Source organism: Oryx dammah, unplaced genomic scaffold (genome assembly GCF_014754425.2).
Source record: "Oryx dammah isolate SB20612 unplaced genomic scaffold, SCBI_Odam_1.1 HiC_scaffold_28, whole genome shotgun sequence".
Classification (NCBI taxonomy): Eukaryota; Metazoa; Chordata; class Mammalia; order Artiodactyla; family Bovidae; genus Oryx; species Oryx dammah.
Window position 1 is genome coordinate 101444617 of NW_024070212.1, and position 20174 is coordinate 101464790.

Genomic DNA, 20174 nt, shown 5'->3' on the forward strand with positions numbered 1-20174 from the left:
TGTAGCTTCCTATAAAAGGAGCAGATAACATAAAATTTACTTTATGGGGCTTCCCAGGTGGTGCTAGTGGTAAAGAACCTGCCTGCCAATGCAGGAGACATAAAGAAACAGGTTTGATCCCTGAGTTGGGAAGATCCCCTGGAGAAGGGCATGGCAACCCACTCCAGTATTCTTGCTGGAAAATCCCATGGACAGAGGAGCCTGGCAAGCTACAGTCCATAGGGTCGCAAAAAATCAGACATGACTGAAGCAACTTAGCACAAAGCATGCAATACTTGTTACTATTCCCAAAGGCCTGAGATCAGAAAGGGAGGAAAGTGTTGATGAGGAGAGAAGGTAGGGAGTGGCCATCCAAAACCATAGTAAGAGGGCAAGTGCTATCAGTGTCCTACCTCATTCCATGGAAAATTCCTATCAGTCATCAGCATGAGATTTAGGGCACTGTGCTAGCTCTCACCCACCCTGCAAACTGATTGTCACCATCCTCTGAATTAATGATCTAGACTTCCATGAACTCACTTCCAAGTCTCTCTTCCAAATATAGGCTGGTATGTCTCCTGACAGACCTTTCCAAGATGGTATTATCAGCAGTTAAAAGGAGAGACAAGTCCAGGACTCTACAACCATCATAATAATCAAATCCCTTCTACTTAAAGGACTCTTTTTGGCTAGTGCTGGAACTCAGCCTGGAGAAACAACAGTCACCCTATTATTCCTAATATAAAAAATATTCTATAGCTATAGTTTATTTTTTTTAAAAAGTAAATAATATGAAATCCCTAAATTGCAAATGCAAAAAGAGGAAAATAACATCCTAAATGGCAAAATACCTCACTTTCAACTTCCAAAGTTCTCTGCTCAGTATTAAGATTAGATGTCAACTGCTCTTTTCTTTCTGTCTCTTCTGACGACTCACTTTCAAATATTTCAGTTTTTTCTTGGCTCATTTTCAATATCTGCAAAAAGTATTTTAGATAATTAATTCTATATATTCAATACAATAATCATGTATCTTATAAATTTTGATAATACTTTTCTGCCTACCTCAGTTATAAAGTCATATGGGGAGAGATGAACTTGGCAAAACTAGATCATGGTACCACAGCTCATTAGATGGGTTTTCCTCTCTAAGCCTCTTTTTCTCAGCTGGAAAATGGAACTAATACCTGTCCTACGTACATTACAGCCGTAAGAGCAGGAGTCATCCTTACAATTTCAATATAATAGTTTATTCTACACACAGTTTTAAAGGGCTCCTTCCTGAATGACTAATCCTGGAAGGTTTTCTATAACCAATGATCATGATCATAGGATGTAAACTTATCATTCTTTTTGCCTATTTTGGGGACTTCACTCGTAGTTCAGTCAGTAAAGAATCTGTCTGCAGCGAAGGAGACCAGGGTTTGATCTCTGGGTGGGGAAGATCTCCTGGAGAAGAAAATGGCAAGCCACTCCAGTATCCTTGCCTGGAAGATCCCAATGGACAGAGGAGCCCACAAGGGCTGCAATCCATGGTGTTGCAGGGTCAGGCACAACTGAGCAACTAACACTTCATCTATTTTCAGTAATTCTTAAGCATCCTTATAGAGTCTGCCTCATCTGTATTACAAAATGTAACTGAAAATGATCTTTTAATTTCTTACATCATTCAAATCTTGCTCTTTCACTGTCTCTTGACCTTTCATACTGGTTTCTCATCTCTTTCTATCTGATAATTCAGGCCCTAAGAGGGAAATCTTAATCCAAATAAACCATCAGCTAAAATATATACATATATTTGCAATTTTTTAAAAATGCTGAAAAGATAACCTACATTTCTTAAGAATCTCTTCTGGAGGCTACAGCCTTGAAACCTCCCCTACCAGCAATTCCATCTTTTATCTGGTCTTGGATACTTTGGAGAGTTGCTTTAAGATGTATTTCAGTCCTTGCTCTGTTTGGCAACTTAACCAAAGGGAACAAGAACTATTAGAAAAACATACTACAGAATCCTGATGATTCTGAATTAATCAAGTTGATAATTTACCTTATTCTTTTTAACTTTTATTTTTTATCAAACTTTAAACTTTTTATTTTGAATTGGGGTATAGCCGATTAACAATGTTGTGGTAGTTTCAAGTGAACAGTGAAGGGACTCAGCCATACATATATGTGTATCCATTTTCTCCCTAACCCTTCTCCCATCCAGGATGTCACATAACATTGAGCAAAGTTCCATGTGCTATACAACAGGTCCTTGCTGGTCATCCATTTTGAGTTTAGCAGTGTGTACGTGACCTTCCCAAACTCCCTAATTATTCCTTGTTTGTGCTGATTGGCCCAGTAATAGAATTAAATGCAAAGGAGGTTTATGAGTATTTAGATGTAATTTAGAAACAGGAGACACCAACATTGATATTACTTACTACTGCTATTCAGAATTAGGTTTCAACAGAAACTTCAATTTGAACTTTTAAGTTCAGAGATAAAAATATTCCTTTGCTAGGCTGAAGAAAGGAAATAATTGATTTTTATCTAATCAAATTTGGAGGAAAGTATCCTGGAGTTTGCTTATATTCCCAGGTTCATAACTTGCTGAAAGACTGTATTAACTTAACCTACAGATTAAAAAAAAAATCCATTAGTTCAGTAAAGTTGGTTATCAATAATTTACCTTCCTCATGTTAAATATCAATAAAGTAGAAATATTAATAGAAATTCCACATTGATGAGTTGGGAGAAATGGGGAATGCTACTGGAAAAACGGATACTGAAACCTAAGTGTAGCTTTTACATATCCTCCTACCTAGCGGTATGAACAAAAGACCTACTAAAGAATCATGTTGACTTCCTAGCAGAAATGCACAAGGATACAGGAAAGAAAATATTTTATCCCCAGGTCAGCTTCTCCATGTTCATCAGCTGCCATCTGCACTGATTAATGTTTCTGCACATCCATACATGACATACTGACGCATTCACACTCAAGAGTCTACTCTGAGAGGGGTTCATGTTTGGGAATGCATGTACACCCGTGGTGGATTCATGTCAATGTATGGCAAAACCAATACAGAATTGTAAAGTAAAATAAAAAATAAATTACAAAAAAAAAAGAGTCTACTTAGCCCTGCCCATACACCACCTGAGATGACTGAGTGCCAAGTGCAGAAAATGTTTTCAACTCTTAAATATGAACGCTCCACCCATTTCTTTTGTTTTCTCTATACAAGAATGCCATGTACTTAAATGCTGTAACTTCCAAGAGAGAGCTTTTCAAAACGATATATACTTGAAATTTACCATAATTTGTGGCATACTAAATACAGCCATACATTTAGGTGATTTATGTATTTCATGAGACTGATGATCAAAGTTTAAAGCAGAAAAACACAGGAAAGGGACCACAATCCTGTGAGAAATAAGCAATGGACATAGCGATCTCTAGGCAACTGAAGGGAGCCTACCTCACTTGTCAGCCAGCAGTAAGCAAAGAGGAGAATGAACAGACTTCTAGAGAATCACCTCACTGGCACAGGGTAGCTGCCAACAACTCTGGAGAACTGTTTAACAGCTCAGAATCTTCCACTTGCAGTGTTCTACTATCTGAAGTGTTCAGTTCAGTTCAGTCGCTCAGTCGTGTCCGACTCCTTGAGACCCCATGAATTGCAGCACACCAGGCCTCCCTGTCCATCACCAACTCCTGGAGTCCACCCAAACCCATGTGCATCAAGTCATCTGAAGGGTGGGAGCCATCTAACACTCTGAGCCAAACTGTGCCTCCCAGGCACCATATGACAAGAGTGACTGCTATCCCCCACCCTCCACCTCCAGCACGTGCTTGTGCCATGCTGTCCTCTCTCATGGGCACAGTCAAAGGAGATGGCGGATGCAGGCGCTGCAGAGAATAAAATGCTGCCGGGTCATCACCTCCAGACAGGGACATGCTCAGTGCTGGGTGTGCTGCAGACCCCGTGCATTATAATGTGCTCCCTCCATGAATCCTCATGAGAGTGGGTATGATGTAGAAAACCATCTCTAAGGCCAGACAGGCCTGGATCAATTCCTGGTAGTGCCTCTAACATTATCAAGTTCCTCTACTCAAGTATGAAACAGAACATACCTACTTACCTTGGGGAGGGCTGTCATAAGGATTCAGTTCAGTTCAGTCACTCAGTCGTGTCTGACTCTTTGCGACCCCATGAATCGCAGCATGCCAGGCCTCCCTGTCCATCACCAACTTCCGGAGTTCACTCAGACTCACGTCCATCGAGTCAGTGATGCCATCTAGCCATTTCATCCTCTGTCGTCCCCTTCTCCTCCTGCCTCCAATCCCTCCCAGCATCAGAGTCTTTTCCAATGAGTCAACTCTTCGCATGAAGTGGCCAAAGTACTGGAGTTTCAGCTTTAGCATCATTCCTTCCAAAGAACACCCAGGGCTGATCTCCTTCAGAATGGACTGGTTGGATCTCCTTGCAGTCCAAGGGACTCTCGAGAGTCTTCTCTAACACCACAGTTCAAAAGCATCAATTCTTCAGTGCTCACCTTTCTTCACAGTCCGACTCTCATATCCATACATGACCACTGGAAAAACCATAGCCTTGACTTTGTTGGCAAAGTAATGTCTCTCCTTTTGAATATGCTATCTAGGTTGGTCATAACTTTTCTTCCAAGGAGTAAGCGTCTTTTAATTTCATGGCTGCAGTCACCATCTGCAGTGATTTTGGAGCCCAAAAAGATAAAGTCTGACACTGTTTCCACTGTTTCCCCATCTATGTCCCATGAAGTGATAGGACCAGATGCCATGATCTTCGTTTTCCAAATGTTGAGCTTTAAGCCTACTTTTTCACTCTCCCCTTTCACTTTCATCAAGAGGCTTTTTAGTTCTTCACTTTCTGCCATAAGGGTGGTGTCATCTGCATATCTGAGGTTATTGATATTTCTTCCGGCAATCTTGATTCCAGCTTGTGCTTCTTCCAGCCCAGTGTTTCTCATGATGTACTCTGCATAGAAGTTAAATAAGCAGGGTGACAGTATACAGCCCTGATGTACTCCTTTTCCAATTTGGAACCAGTCTGTTGTTCCATGTCCAGTTCTAACTGTTGCTTCTTGACCTGCAGATAGGTTTCTCAAGAGGCAGGTCAGGTGGTCTGGTATTCCCATCTCTTTCAGAATTTGCCACAGTTTGTTGTGATTCACACAGTCAAAGGCTTTGGCATAGTCAATAAAGCAGAAATAGATGTTTTTTCTGGAACTCTCTTGTTTTTGCCAGCGGATGTTGGCAATTTGATCTCTGGTTCCTCTGCCTTTCCTAAAACCAGCTTGAACATCTGGAAGTTCACGGTTCACTTATTGCTGAAGCCTGGCTTGGAGCATTTTGAGCATTACTTTACTAGCATGTGAGATGAGTGCAATTGTGTGGTAGTTTGAGCATTCTTTGGAATTAGAACGAAAACTGACCTTTTCCAGTCCTGTGGCCACCACTGCTGAGTTTTCCAAATTTGCTGGCATATTGAGTGCAGCACTTTCACAGAATCATCTTTCAGGATTTGAAATAGCTCAACTGGAATTCCATCACCTCTACTAGCTTTGTTCATAGTGATGCTTTCTAAGGCCCACTTGACTTCACATTCCAGGATGTCTGGCTCTAGGTGAGTGATCACACCATCGTGATTATCTTGGTTGTGAAGATCATTCTTCTGTGTATTCTTGCCACCTCTCCTTAATATCTTCTGCTACTGTTAGGTCCATACCATTTCTGTCCTTTATCAAGCCCATCTTTGCATGAAATGTTCCCTTGGTGTCTCTAATTTTCTTGAAGAGATCTCTAGTCTTTCCCATTCTGCTCTTTTCCTCTATTTCTTTGCATTGATCACTGAAGAAGGCTTTCTTATCTCTTCTTGCTATTCTTTGGAACTCTGCATTCAGATGCTTACTATTTTTCCTTTTCTCCTTTGCTTTTCACTTCTCTTCTTTTCACAGCTATTTGTAAGGCCTCCTCAGACAGCCATTTTGCTTTTTTGCATTTCTTTTCCATGGGGATGGTCTTGATCCCTGTCTCCTGTACAATGTCATGAATCTCATCCATAGTTCATCAGGCACTCTATCTGTCATATCTAGTCCCTTAAATCTATTTCTCACTTCCACTGTATAATCACAAGGGATTTGATTTAGGTCATACCTGAATGGTCTAGTGGTTTTCCCTACTTTCTTCAATTTAAGTCTGAATTTGGCAATAAGGAGTTCATGATCTGAGCCACAGTCAGCTCCCGGTCTTGTTTTTGCAGACTGTAGAGAGCTTCTCCATCTTTGGCTGCAAAGAATATAATCAATCTGATTTTGGTGTTGACTATCTGGTGATGTCCATGTGTAGAGTCTTCTCTTGTGTTGTTGGAAGAGGGTGTTTGCTATGACCAGTGCATTTTCTTGGCAAAACTCAATTAGTCTTTGCCCTGCTTCATTCCGTATTCCAAGGCCAAACTTGACTGTTACTCCAGGTGTTTCTTAACTTCCTACTTTTGCATTCCAGTCCCCTATAATGAAAAGGACATCTTTTTTGGGTGGTAGTTCTAAAAGGTCTTGTAGGTCTTCATAGAACCGTTCAACTTCAGCTTCTTCAGCATTACTGGTTGGGGCATAGATTTGGATTACTGTGATATTGAATGGTTTGCCTTGGAGACGAACATAGATCATTCTGTTGTTTTTGAGATTGCATCCAAGTACTGCATTTTGGACTCTTCTGTTGACCATGATGGCTACTCCATTTCTTCTGAGGGATTCCTGCCCACAGTAGTAGATATAATGGTCATCTGAGTTAAATTCACCCATTCCAGTCCATTTTAGTTCGCTGATTCCTAGAATGTCGACATTCACTCTTGCCATCTCCTGTTTGACCACTTCCAGTTTGCCTTGATTCATGGACCTGACATTCCAGGTTCCTATGCAATATTGCTCTTTACAGCATCGGACCTTGCTTCTATCACCAGTCACATCCACAATTGTTTTTTCTTGGCTCCATCCCTTCATTCTTTCTGGAGTTATTTCTCCACTGATCTCCAGTAGCATATTGGGCACCTACTGACCTGGGGAGTTCCTCTTTCAGTATCCTATCATTTTGCCTTTTCATACTGTTCATGGGGTTCTCAAGGCAAGAATACTGAAGTGGTTTGCCATTAGCTTCTCCAGTGGACCACACTGTATCAGTAGCTATAGGTCAGGATAATTGCATGAGACACTGAGTACCTGGCTTCTTCCCTGGCAGCTCAGCTGGTAAAGAATCTACCTGCAATGCAGGAGACCCCAGTTTGATTCCTGGGTTGGGAAGATCCCCTGGAGAAGGGATAGGTTACCCACTCCAGTATTCTTGGGCTTCCTTGCTGGCTCAGACAGTAAAGAATCCACCTGTAATGTGGGAGACCTGAGTTCAGTCCCTGGGCTGAGAGATACCCTGGAGAAGGGAAAGGCTAGCCACTCCCGTATTCTTGCCTGGAGAATTCCATAGACAGAGGAGCCTAGCAGGCTACAGTTCATGGGGTTGCAAAGAGTCAGACACGACTGAGCAACTGTCACTTTCCCAAGACCTGTCTGAAAGCTGAAGATCCATGACAAGGAAAGCATGGCACTAGGTCAAAATCTGGAAATGAGCTCAAGGGAAAGTGCTGCTGTTCTCTACCTAATGATTATAGTACTCAATTCACTTCATTCCCCTGCTAAGACCCTTGACTTAATACTTATCGATATCACCACTATCCAGCTGCTAAACATAATCAAGGAAGCTTGAGGTTTTTTTCTTCATGAAAGATTAAGAGAGAACTTTGAAAGCAAAAATCTATTTATAGTTACATCCGCTTTCCTCAGGAAATGACTTTAAAAATCATTTAAGTATAATTGACTACTTGTTTCTTAAGTAACTTCTCTAATTTTAGAGACCTTCTACTTTATAGAGAAGAAGCATTTACTTACAGTGTTCCTCAGTGTTCCCAGCTGGCTCTATGTGGGATGAAGTAGGTGAGAGGATCAGTGAGAGTCCATATAAAGCTTTATTATTTTAGAAACCCACACATATTTCAAGCCTTAATGACAAGGAAAAGAAAACTGGTTTCTATCACAGCCTAGACAATTGAGATTAGACAGAAAAAATTTTCCAATACTTTAGGGAGAAAAACTGTATGATCTTCTTTTTGGAACATTTTTTTAAAATAAGATAGATTCTCATTTATCCAGAATGTCATAGACAATGTCTATCATAGAGGAAGGCAGATTAACCAATGATTCTACAAGGGTCTTCTCTATTAAGAAGTCTACAAGACAGAGGGCCACAAGGTATCATGTCTCACTTCAAGAAAGAACATGCCGTGTTCTTTCCAGGCGGCGTCCAGTGACTGACTGAGCATGGTGAGAATAATAAAGCCTGGCCATTCTGGCCGGTGTGGGACCTCTACAGGTTACTATTGTGCCAGAGCCCCCTGTTGGCCTGGGTTAGACTTCTCAGGGCCGCAATTTAGTCTTAGGCTCTTCTTAGCCGATTTCCCCTCTCTTTCTCTTTTCTTGAACAGATGTCAGAACGATGTTATGACCTGAAGGTTTTGCCTGCCCATGTCTACTCCTTCCCTTTATCCTTCACAGGTATCACCCCTGTGAAGGACAACTCCTGTAATTCTAAGTTCATCTTGGTGTTGCTTCTTAGAGCAGCCTCCTTCAGGCTGATTTATGAATGATGGAACAAGGACTGGGCCACAAACATGGTCACCATTAAAAACGAAAGAAAGTGATGATTTGATTAAAGACTTAAATATAAATATCCAACAAGCTCAGTGAGCTGCAAGAGGGATAAACTCAAAGAGACCCACCCTGAGACACAGGAGAATCAAACTACTAAAAGACAGAGACAGATATAATCTTGAAAGAACAGCAAGACAGAGTGACTCATCATATACAGTGGATCCTCAGTGAGATTATCAGCAGATTTCTCATTAGAAGCTCTAGTGACCAGAAGGCAGTGGGCTGATACATTCAAAATGTTGAAAGAAAAGAAACCTGTCAACTAAGAATCCCATATCCAGCAAAACTGTCTTTTCAAGAGTGAGGAAGAAATGAAGACATTCACAGATCAACAAAAGTTGAGAGACTGTGCTACCGCTAGACCTGCCCTATGAGAAATCCTAAAGGGACTCGTATAGAGTGAAATCAAAGGATACTAGACAGTCACTCAAAGCCATACGAAAAGATAAAGATCTCAGTAGAGGTAAATATATGCACAATTATAAAAGCTAGTATTATTGTAACAATGGCTTGAAACGCCACTTTTTGTTTTTTACATGATTTAAAAGATTAATACATCATATTAAAATTATATATGCTATGACACTGATGAAATTTGAAGACCTCATGCTAATTGAAATAAGAAAGTCAGAAAAAAACAAACACTGTATGATTCCACTTAAATGAGGTACTCAGAGTAGTCAAAACCATAGAGAAAGAAAGTAGAATGGTGGTTGCCAAGGCTGGGAGGGAAGGGCAGAATAAGGAGTGTTAGGGAAATTAAATAAATAGTCTTGTTTAAGCTTCAGAGACAAAGCAGAGAAGGCCTCTGACCTTGCGTCTAACCTGCCTGGACACTGCCCTGACTGGGAATGACTGCCTGCTCTGAGTGCAAAACTTGCAGCACCATAGATAAGATGGGGGAAGAATCTTGAGATTGTTGAGCCCCTGAAGGGGCCCTGGCTAACCAAGCCCCAGGCTTCAGTTCAGTTCAGTTCAGTCACTCAGTCATGTCTGACTCTTTGAGACCCCATGGACTGCAGCACGCCAGGCTTCCTGGTCCATCACCAACTCCTGGAGCTTACTCAAACTCATGTCCATCAAGTCAGTGAAGCCATCCAACCATCTCATCCCAGGGTTAGCAACATTCCAAGTTTTACAAAACAAAACAAACAGCATTAACAGGAAACCAGGCTTGCAATTTGGTCACAGATTGATGCTGATACCAGTTTGCATCCGTCCTGGGATTATAAGTGGGAACCCTGAACTGCAATCTCTGAAGACTCACCCATGGAGCCAACATGCTGCCTGGGACCCTTTCCCAACTGGGACTCCAGATGTGCTATGACACGGGATTTCTCAGCGCTGTTTAAGTCTGGATGTTGGTCAAAACCCACTTTGTTGATGTATTCTCTGCTCTTTCTATTTCTCTTTTCTGTTAATGTTAGTATGTTGAAAGTAAGCTAGATAATTTTCTAACATATATCTGTATTATTTATTTGTATATAACGAGTGGCTTATTTTGTTAACAAATCCTCTGAGATGAAAGTGCAAACTTTCGGCAAAAAAGGAGTTATTGTTTAATGGGTATAGAGTTTCAATTTTGCAAGATGAAGAAAGTTCTAGAGGTGGATGGTGGTGAAGGGTGAAAAACAATATGAAAGTGCTTAATATCACTGAACTGTACACTTAAAAATCATTAACAAGGTAAATTTTCTGTTATATGTACTTTACTACAGTAAAGAAAAAATAGAAAAAAAAAAAAAGTAAAACAAAGACTTTGGGAGACAAAAAAATCAGAAAGTTTATCACTATATCTGCACTAGAAGAAATGTTAATCAATGTTCTTTGGGCTGAAGAAGTATGGTACCAGATAGAAATGTGGACCTGTGCAAGGTAATGATGAGCTCAAGAAATGACCAATAAGCATAAGAAAATACACTCAGTATCATTAGTCAATCAGGAGATGCAAATCAAAACTATACTGAGATATTACTTTATACCCATTAAGATGGCTATAATAAAACAGACAAAATGTAACAAGTGTTAGTAAGACCTGGAGAAACTGGAGCATTTATACACTGCTGAAGGGAATGTTAGATGGTACAACTGCTTTGGAAAATAGTCTGGCAGTTCTACAAAAAGTTAAATATAGAATTTATATATATATATAAAATGCAGCATTTCCACTCCTATGTACATACTGAAGAAAAATGAAAACTTGTTCACACAAAAATTTGTACATGAATGTCCATACCAGCATTATTCATCACAAAGTGGAAGACAATCTGACCATTTCTTATAAAATTAAACATACACTTGCTCTGTGGTTCAGTAATTCCACTGCTAGATATTTATCTGAGAGGGAAAAAACAGACTGGTATGTGAATACTAGTAGCAGCTTTTTCATAATAGTTGAAAACAACCTGATTATCTATTAACCAATGGCTAGATAAACAATGCATAGTATATCTATATATACAGGAATGTTACTCAGCAGCTTAAAAATGAACTACTGATACAGGAAACAACACGGATAAATCTCAAAAGCATTATTATATTAATAAGTGAAAGAAGCTAAACACAAGAGTATATACTAGATGATTCTATTTATTTAAAATTCTAAAAATGGTATGGTCATAGAAAGTGGTGGAGTGGGAGGCACTGATAGCAAAAGGTGAGGGAACGTTTTAGGTTAATGAATATGTTATTTTCTTGATTGCAATGGTTGTGGTTATACAGATGTATGTCTTTATCAAAGCTCACTGAACTCAACTCTTAAAATATGTATTTTATACTATATTAAATATTTAGTGAAATTAATTTTATAAAAGAAACAAATAAGTTTTAAATATCTGAAAAATGCTCAATCTCACTACCATTAGATGATTGAAATAAAAACTACACTGAGATACCCATTCTCATTTGCATTTGGTAAAGATTTCATAAACATTTATATGTTTACTAAATGCAAATATGTAACAATATATTCAGTTAGTGAATCTCTGGGAAACTATCTTTCTCATACACTGCTGAGGGAAAAGGAAAATGATGCAATTTCCACTGAGCAGTATCTGGTAACACTGACCAAAATTACTGATGCATCTACTCTCTAACCTTATAATCTCATTTTTATGACTCTATCCTACAGAAACACCTGGATAAATATGCAGAAGACTAAGAAATAACTCGAGTGCCCATCAACAGGAGACTGGTTAAATAAATAATAGTACATCCACACAACAGAATGCTAGCTGCTCTAAATGATGAGGGAGATCTCTTTGTATGATATGGAAGGATCTCCAGAGGCATTTTAGTAAAAAAAAAGAAAGAAAAAAAGAAAAGGAAGGAAAGGAGGAAATCTGAATAAACACTCAAAATGCTTCTATATGAATAAAGGTATGTATATCTTTATTTGTATAGAAGGATAAATAAGAAGTTAATTAAGTCAACTTTAAATCAGAGTGCCACCACTCTGGGTTGCCTGGGAGAAATTCTGGTAAACAATCCTGAAATCTTGACTGGAAATTCCTTCTTCCCTTCCTTCCTCATTTTCTTTCCTCCCTCCACCACCCTCCTTCCTTCCTTCTTTTCTTCCTCCACCTTCTTTGCTTCCTATCTTTTCTCCTTTCCTTCCTTCCTACAAAATGCATTATTACCTGGGAAAGCGCTTTGGAGGACAAGAGGAACATTGGCTCCTCGGGTAGGGCATCAGGAAATCCGGTGGCTATAATTTCCTTGATACCGAGGAGGTGGGGGGTATAGGGCCCAGGGAGTTACAGTACAAAAGACAAGTTCCAGGGGAGGAGATCCCTCAGCAACAAGGAACGTTACTCATCTTAGGTGTACAAGAGAATAAGCTGTAGCAAAACCACCTCTCTGAGCTGAAAGTCTGAAACCACCCTCTCTATGACACACTGGCTCTTGCTACAATCTGCCTTGTGTTTGATCATTTTGCCCACCACTTCAGAGGCTGACTGTGCTGAAAAGACTAGAAGCTGTATACACTGGAGCCTAAACCATATTTTATTTCTCTCTGATATGTGGTTCCCATTACCCACTCCCCTACCACTGGTTGATTCTATAAAGCAACTTCATTTTGACGATTAAAAATGCCCATATTGGTTGTACTTTTGTAAGATTCTTTTTTCTTTAACAAAACCCATTATATTTTTCATATTAATCATTCCCTGTGGGGGCAAAGTGAATAGAAACATATCCTATCCTCTGTACTCAAATTTCTTTCTCCACACTCTGGCAAGGCAATAGGAAAAGGCAGGCAAGAAAAGAGAAGCACGTGCTCAGCACCCAGTGCTCTGGTGCACTCTGTAAAATGCAGCTCACTTCAAAATGAGAAGTCAGAAATAACAGAACTTTACTACCTCTACTTTCTGTTCAGCACCCACAGTTTTTCCAGGAGAGTGGTTTCCAAGCTGCTTATTCCCTTGAGCTTCACACGTTCCTCTTTTAAGTCGTTCAACCTGAAATACAAAAGCATTTTAAAAACACAGTCGGGGGTGGGGGGCGGGGTTGCTTTATTTTAAGAATATATAGGTTACACATGAATACATTCTTTGTGTGAAAAATTTAAACAACATATAAGTATATAGAGTAAAAAGTGATCTTTTCCTTCACATAACTTTGTGCCACAATTTCATTTCCCTTTCCAGAAGTAACAATGTTTCAGATATACCCTTCCTGAACTTTATCTCACAGGTATGTATGTGTGTTGCTGTTCAGTCGCCCAGTCATGTCTAACTCTTTGCGTGTGTATATATATACTTATTTTTTTTGGCGGGGGGTGGTTTCCCTGGTAGGTCAGATGGTAAAGAATCTGCCTGTAATGCAGGAGACCCAGGTTCAATCCCTGGGTTGGGAAGATCCCCTGGAGAAGGGAATGGCTACCCACTCTCCTATTCTTGCCTGGAGAATTCTATGGACAGAGGAGCCTGACAGGCTACAGTCCATGGGGCTGAGAAAGAGATGGATATGACTGAGCAAACATATATAAATATATATGTGAAGTAAAGTCGCTCAGTCGTGTCCGACTCTTTGTGACCCCATGGACTGTAGTCTACTACGCTCCTCCGTCCATGGGATTTTCCAGGCAAGAGTACTGGAGTGGGTTGCCATTTCCTTCTCCAGGGGATCTTCCCGACCCAGGGATCGAACCCAGGTCTCCCACACTGTAGGCAGACGCTTTACCGTCTGAGCCACCAGGGAAGTCCAAATATATATGTATATATACATAAAACATACACAAACATGTTTAAAATACATTGAATATATTTTATCAGTATTATATGTACAAATTTATAGAGATTTAGACAACTTGAACAGTGTTTATTCTTATGATTGCATTTTAAAATTATGATAAAATATACATAACACAAAATTTACCATTTTAACCGTTTTTAAGTATATAGTTGAGAAGCACTAAGCATATTCACATTATTATGTAACCATCACCACCATCCATCTCCAGAATTCTTCTCATCTTGCAAAACTGAAGCTCTAATTATTAAGCAATAACTCCTCATCCTGCCCTTCCCCACAGCCCCAAGAAACCACTATTCTACTTTCTATCTCTGTGATTTTTGACTACTTTAGGTACCTCATATAAATGGAATTTTGCACTATTTGTCTTTGTGTGACTTGTTTAAGTAGTATAATGGCTTCAAGTTTCACCTATGCTGTAACATATGTTAAAATATTTTTTCTTTTTAAGGCCCTACTATATATATATATATATATACATATATATATACACACACACACACAGATATACACCATATTTTGTTTATCCATTCATCTGTCAAAGGATACTTGAGTTGCTTCAACTTTTTGGCTATGAATATGAGTGAATAAATCTCCGTTCAAGTGCCTGCTTTCAATTCTTTTGGGTATATAACCAGAAGCAGAATTGCTGGTAACTCTATGTTTACTTTTTAAAGGGAGTGAGTACATACCGTTTTCGAGTGTGTCTGTACCATTTTACATTCTTAACAACAATATACAAAGGGTTCTAATTCCTCAACATCCTCATCAACATTTGTCATTTTTTATTGTTTTGATAATAGCCATCCTAATGAATAACTACTCATTCTTGCAACAAAATTTCTTGAGCACTTAAGAGTGTGTGCCAGGCATTGCATTAGATACCAGAGGGATGATTGTGAAATGAATAGAACTAAAATTGAAGTGACGTAACACGCCAGTGCTCTTGCCTGGAGAATCCCAGGGACAGGGGAGCCTGGTGGGCTGCTATCTAGGGGGTTGCACAGAGTCGGACACGACTGAAGAGACTTAGCAGCAGCAGCATAGTGTATATAGAACCTGGAAGTGCATATTAAAAATGATTCAGAAACATAATACAACTAAGTGTTTAGTATTAACAAAGTCAAACTTTGGTAAATGTGAAAAGTATAAACTATTATCTAAATTCTTATCAAAAAGTAAAGATCCTATTGAAGCACAAGAGCAATAACCTCGCTGTTCAGCATATGTGGTTAAAATGTATGAAGCAGAAATACTGACACAAAGCATCCAGGACAAAGTATAGCATCTACCTGCCACGTTACAGCCACCAGAACCAGACTTCACTAATGACCAATGGATGATGGATTATCCATCCAGGCTGCTCTGACTGCTGTTAGTCTATACACATTTAGATTAACTCTAGGAACAAATTTAATTAAACAATTTACCTCTTCTCCAAGTACTTTTTTTTCTGAGTCAAGTGATCGAACCCGACTTCTTAGAGCCAGAATTTCCTCATCCAGTCTCTGATTATGTTCCTTTGCTTTCCGTAGGTCGACCGAGTCTAAAACAAAGAAAATGCAATTGATTCAATTGGACTGAAGTTTTTTCAAATTAATGAATTTATTTTTGGCTGCACTAGGTCTCCGACACTGTGCGTGGTATTTCTCTAGCTGCTGGGAGCGGGTGCTGCTCTTTGCTGAGGTGTGCAGGCGTCTCAGTGCAGTGGCGTCTCTTGTGAAGCACAGCCTCAGTAGTTGTGGCACACGGGCTTAGGTGGCACATGGGCTTAGATGCCCCACGGCATGTGCGAATCTCGTGGACCAGGGATCCAGCCTGTGTCCCCTGTATTGGCAGGTAGATTCTTAACTACTGGACAACCAAAGAAGTCCATGGATTGAAGTTTTAATGTGGGGGCATTAAGTCTAAGAACTGAGGAAGTGCTATTTCCTGCTGTTCTTGCCAGTTCTACCATGTCTCTGCACATGTGATTCTCTGCAAAGAAGAGCTGCTAGACTGTCAAGTTCAGCCCTAGAATGTTGTACCAACTCATGAAACAGAACAGAATGTTTTGTCAATTCTCATGCCAGTCTAATGAGCTGGCCTTTTTCAGAGTAGTGATTCCACCAGTAGAGGTTCTTCCAGGACCTGGAATTTTAAAACAATTGAACCTGCCTTCTAAAACCTAAATGACCAAGAAAATCATCTTCCTAGGCTCCTGTGGTCCCATCTCTCTTACGTGCGTGTATGATCAGTCGCTTCAGTCATGTGCAACTCTTTGTGACCGTATGGACTGTAGCCCGCTAGGCTCCTCTGCCCATGGGATTCTCCAGACAAGAGTACAGAAGTGGGTTGCCAAGCCCAGGGAGATCTTCCCTCCCAGGGAAGATCCTTGAGGGGATCTTCCTAGCCCAGGGATCCAACCCACTGCTTTTACATCTCCCGCATTGGCGGGTGGGTTCTTTACTACAAGCACCACCTGGGAAGTCTCTCTTACACATCTCATGTATTCCTTGCTACTTCTCTTGCACTTGTTAACAGTAAGACCCCCATATACAGCTGATGCACTGAGCTAGGAGCAGTGAACAGACTGTCCAAGTGAAATCAGATTAATTCACCAAAATCACCTTTCTCCTGTAGCACCTCCGCCTGTAGGCCACTCTCACCTCAGCACCTCGTGTTGAGATCTGCTCTTCCTAGCACTCATCAAAGTTTCGATAGTATAAACTTGTTGCTGGTAATTTTCTTGGATCAGCAGCTGTTTCTTTTTTTCACTTATGTTTCTCCTATTTTCTTTTTATACTGCTGTAAAGTTTCCTTTGTCTTCCTTCTTCTTTGCATGTTTGGTTTTTAACTTGTATTAATTTTTCTTTCTTAATTTTTTGGCTTCCCTTGCTATCCCCCTTCTCTCCTTAGCATGTGAATTTTTAACTTGAAAAATGCTGAAAACATGCCAAAAAGGAAAAAAAAAAATTCACAATCCATATACATATATGGAAGGCAAGATTTGTTCTAACTTTTGCATATGCAGTTTAAAAAAATTTGAACAATGCTACACAATACTGTCTGCAAATTTACTGCCTGTGAATACATCATGGATATCTTTACAAGATAGTATACCTAAAGTCATTTTCCATTTATTTGGAATGATTTTTTAATTAAGGTATAATTTATATACAATATAGCAAACATATTAAGTGTTCAGTTTAATGAATTTTGAAAATTTAATATACTTGTGAACTTGCCTTCAAAAAGATACAGAACAGTTTCATCAAACCATAATATATCCTCAAATCCTTTTCAGTCATTTCTCCACTCCCACCCACCCCCAGTCACTTTCTGACTTCTATCACAGAGACTATTAATAGTTTTGCTCATTGTTGGTTTTCATATAAATTAAATCTTACAATACACATATGTTTGTCTCAGGCTACTTTCACTCAATATCTACAGTATTTGGGGGATTCACCTGTATTTTATTGATAATTTGTTCCTTTTGCGTCCATCTTATTAATATACCATGATTTGTTAATGCAGTATCTCATTTTGTTCTGCATAGTAAGCCACTGTCCAAATTGCCATTTCAATGTCACTTTCCCCCTACTGATGAAGATTTAGGTTTGCTGCCAATGCTTGCTTATTCTTGTAAACAATTATACAAGGATTTTCCTTGTTCATCAGTCTCTAAGCCCTTATGACATTATTTCCCAAAAAATAATTCCCTAAAAAGAAATGACATAGCTGGATCAGAAGACATGCGCATTTAAAAAATTTGACAGAGCCTGCCAAATTATTCTTCAGAAAGATTGTACAAAGCTATATTTTCACAATGGCATTGTCTATTTCTCTATACTATATATTACCAGTATTTTTAATTTTCATAAATTTTAAAAATACAGTTTTACATAGGTCACTAAAATTAGTACTGTTCTGCTTATCACAAACGGAATATAGGCTTTTTGTTTCTTTAAAACATCCAGCTAGGGCTTCCCTGGTGGCTCACTGGCAAAGAATACGCCTGCCAATGCAAGAAACATGAATTCTACCCCTGATCCAGGAAAATCCCACATGCCGCAGAGCAACTAGGCCTGAGCACCACAACAACTGAGCCTGTGCTCTAGTGCCTGGGAGCGCAACTACTGAGGCCCAGGTACCCTAAAGCCCATGCTCTGCAAGGAGAAGCTACTACAATCAGAAGCCCACGCACTGCAAACAGAGAGTAGCCCCTGCTCTCCATAACTAGACAAAAGCTCGTGAGGAAACACAGACCCAGCACAGTCAATAGTAAATAAATAAAATTATGTTTAAAAAATCAATCTATACAGTTAGGTTCAGAGTGGATATTCTCTTCCAACCCTTATCTACCCTGACCTGAAACAATGTTGTTAATGTGCGTGTGTATGTGTGTGTGTGTGTGTTCAGTCACTCAGTTGCGTCCGACTCTTTGTGACCACATGGACTGTGGCCCACCAGGCTCCTCTGTCTGTGGGATTTCCCAGGCAAGAATACTGGAGTGGGTTGCCATGTCCTCCTCCAGGGGATCTTCCCATCCTAGGGACTGAACCCACATCTTCTGCAGGTGGATTCTTTACCACTCAGCTGCCAGGGAAGCCTATCCTTCGGTTACCTAGGGACTTTCCAAAAGTCTTCACTGTCGTGACAAAAGACACCTTTATTAGGGTGAAGACCAAATACATGTTGCTGCTGCTGCTGCTGCTAAGTCGCTTCAGTCATGCCTGACTCTGTGCGACCCCATAGACAGCAGCCCACCAGGCTCCCTCGTCCCTGGGATTCTCCAGGCAGGAACACTGGAGTGGGTTGCCATTTCCTTCTCCAATGCATGAAAGTGAAAAGTGAAAGTGAAGTCGCTCAGTCATGTCCAACTCTTAGCGACCCCATGGACTACAGCCCACCAGGCTCCTCCGTCCATGGGATTTTCCAGGCAAGAGTACTGGAGTGGGGTGCCATTGCCTTCTCTGAAATACATGTTACTTACCATAAATTATAACATCACAGGGTGAATAAACCTAGCTTTATAACTATTTAAAACCAGTAGACATGTTTTAAATTATTTTTGTAGCTACTATCATTATAACACTCAAATTTCATTCTATTTCACTATAGTTAGTGTCATTTATACATAGCCAAGTTAGGAAAAGGAGTATGTCAAGGCTGAATATTGTCACCCTGCTTATTTAACTTATATGCGGAGTACATCATGAGAAACGCTGGGCTGAAAGAAACACAAGCTGGAATCAAGACTGCCAGGAGAAATATCAATAACCTCAGATATACAGATGACACCACCCTTAATGCAGAAAGTGAAGAGGAACTAAAAAGCCTCTTGATGAAAGTGAAAGAAGAGTGTGAAAAGTTGGCTTAAAGCTCAACATTCAGAAAACGAAGATCATGGCATCCGGTCCCATCACTTCATGGGAAATAGATGGGGAAACAGTGGAAACAGTGTCAGACTTTATATTTTTGGGCTCCAAAATGACTGCAGATTTTGACTGCAGCCATGAAATTAAAAGATGCTTACTCCTTGGAAGAAAAGTTATGACCATCCTAGATAGCATATTGAAAAGCAGAGACATTACTTTGCCAACTAAGTTCCATCTAGTCAAGGCTATGGTTTTTCCAGTGGTCATGTATGGATGTGGGAGTTGAACTGTGAAGAAAGCTGAGCGCTGAAGAATTGATGCTTTTGAACTGTGGTGTTGGAGAAGACTCTTGAGAGTCCCTTGGACTGCAAGGAAATCCACCCAGTCCATTCTAAAGGAGATCGGTCCTAGGTGTTCTTTGGAAGGACTGATGCTAAAGCTGAAACTCCAATACTTTGGCCACCTCATGTGAAGAGTTAACTCACTGGAAAAGACTCTGATGCTAGGAGGGATTGGGGGCAGGAGGAGAAGGGGACAACAGAGGATGAGATAGCAGGATGGCATCACCAACTCGATGTACATGAGTCTGAGTGAACTCTGGGAGTTGGTGATGGACAAGGAGGCCTGGTGTACTGCAATTCATGGGGTCACAAAGAGTCTGACACAATTGAGTGACTGAACTGAACTGAAGTTAGGGTGAGGTGTTGTTAAATGCATTATACAGTGTCTTAACCTCAGTGGTCAGAGAAGGCAATGGCATCCCACTCCAGGACTCTTGCCCGGAAAATACCATGGATG

General features: G+C 40.1%; 1 protein-coding gene across 8 annotated transcripts in view; it reads right to left on the bottom strand.

The window, feature by feature from the left end:
* The window catches only part of CCDC30 (coiled-coil domain containing 30), a 136880-nt gene that overhangs the window by 75334 nt on the left and 41372 nt on the right, over positions 1 to 20174 (bottom strand). For all 8 annotated transcript variants that reach the window (XM_040231493.1, XM_040231495.1, XM_040231489.1 and 5 more), the window contains 2 exons: positions 15444 to 15559; positions 13119 to 13217 (listed from right to left, as the gene is read on the bottom strand). In XM_040231493.1, the coding sequence (XP_040087427.1) occupies positions 13119 to 13217; positions 15444 to 15559 (215 nt within the window). The remainder of the gene's footprint in view (positions 1 to 13118; positions 13218 to 15443; positions 15560 to 20174) is intronic.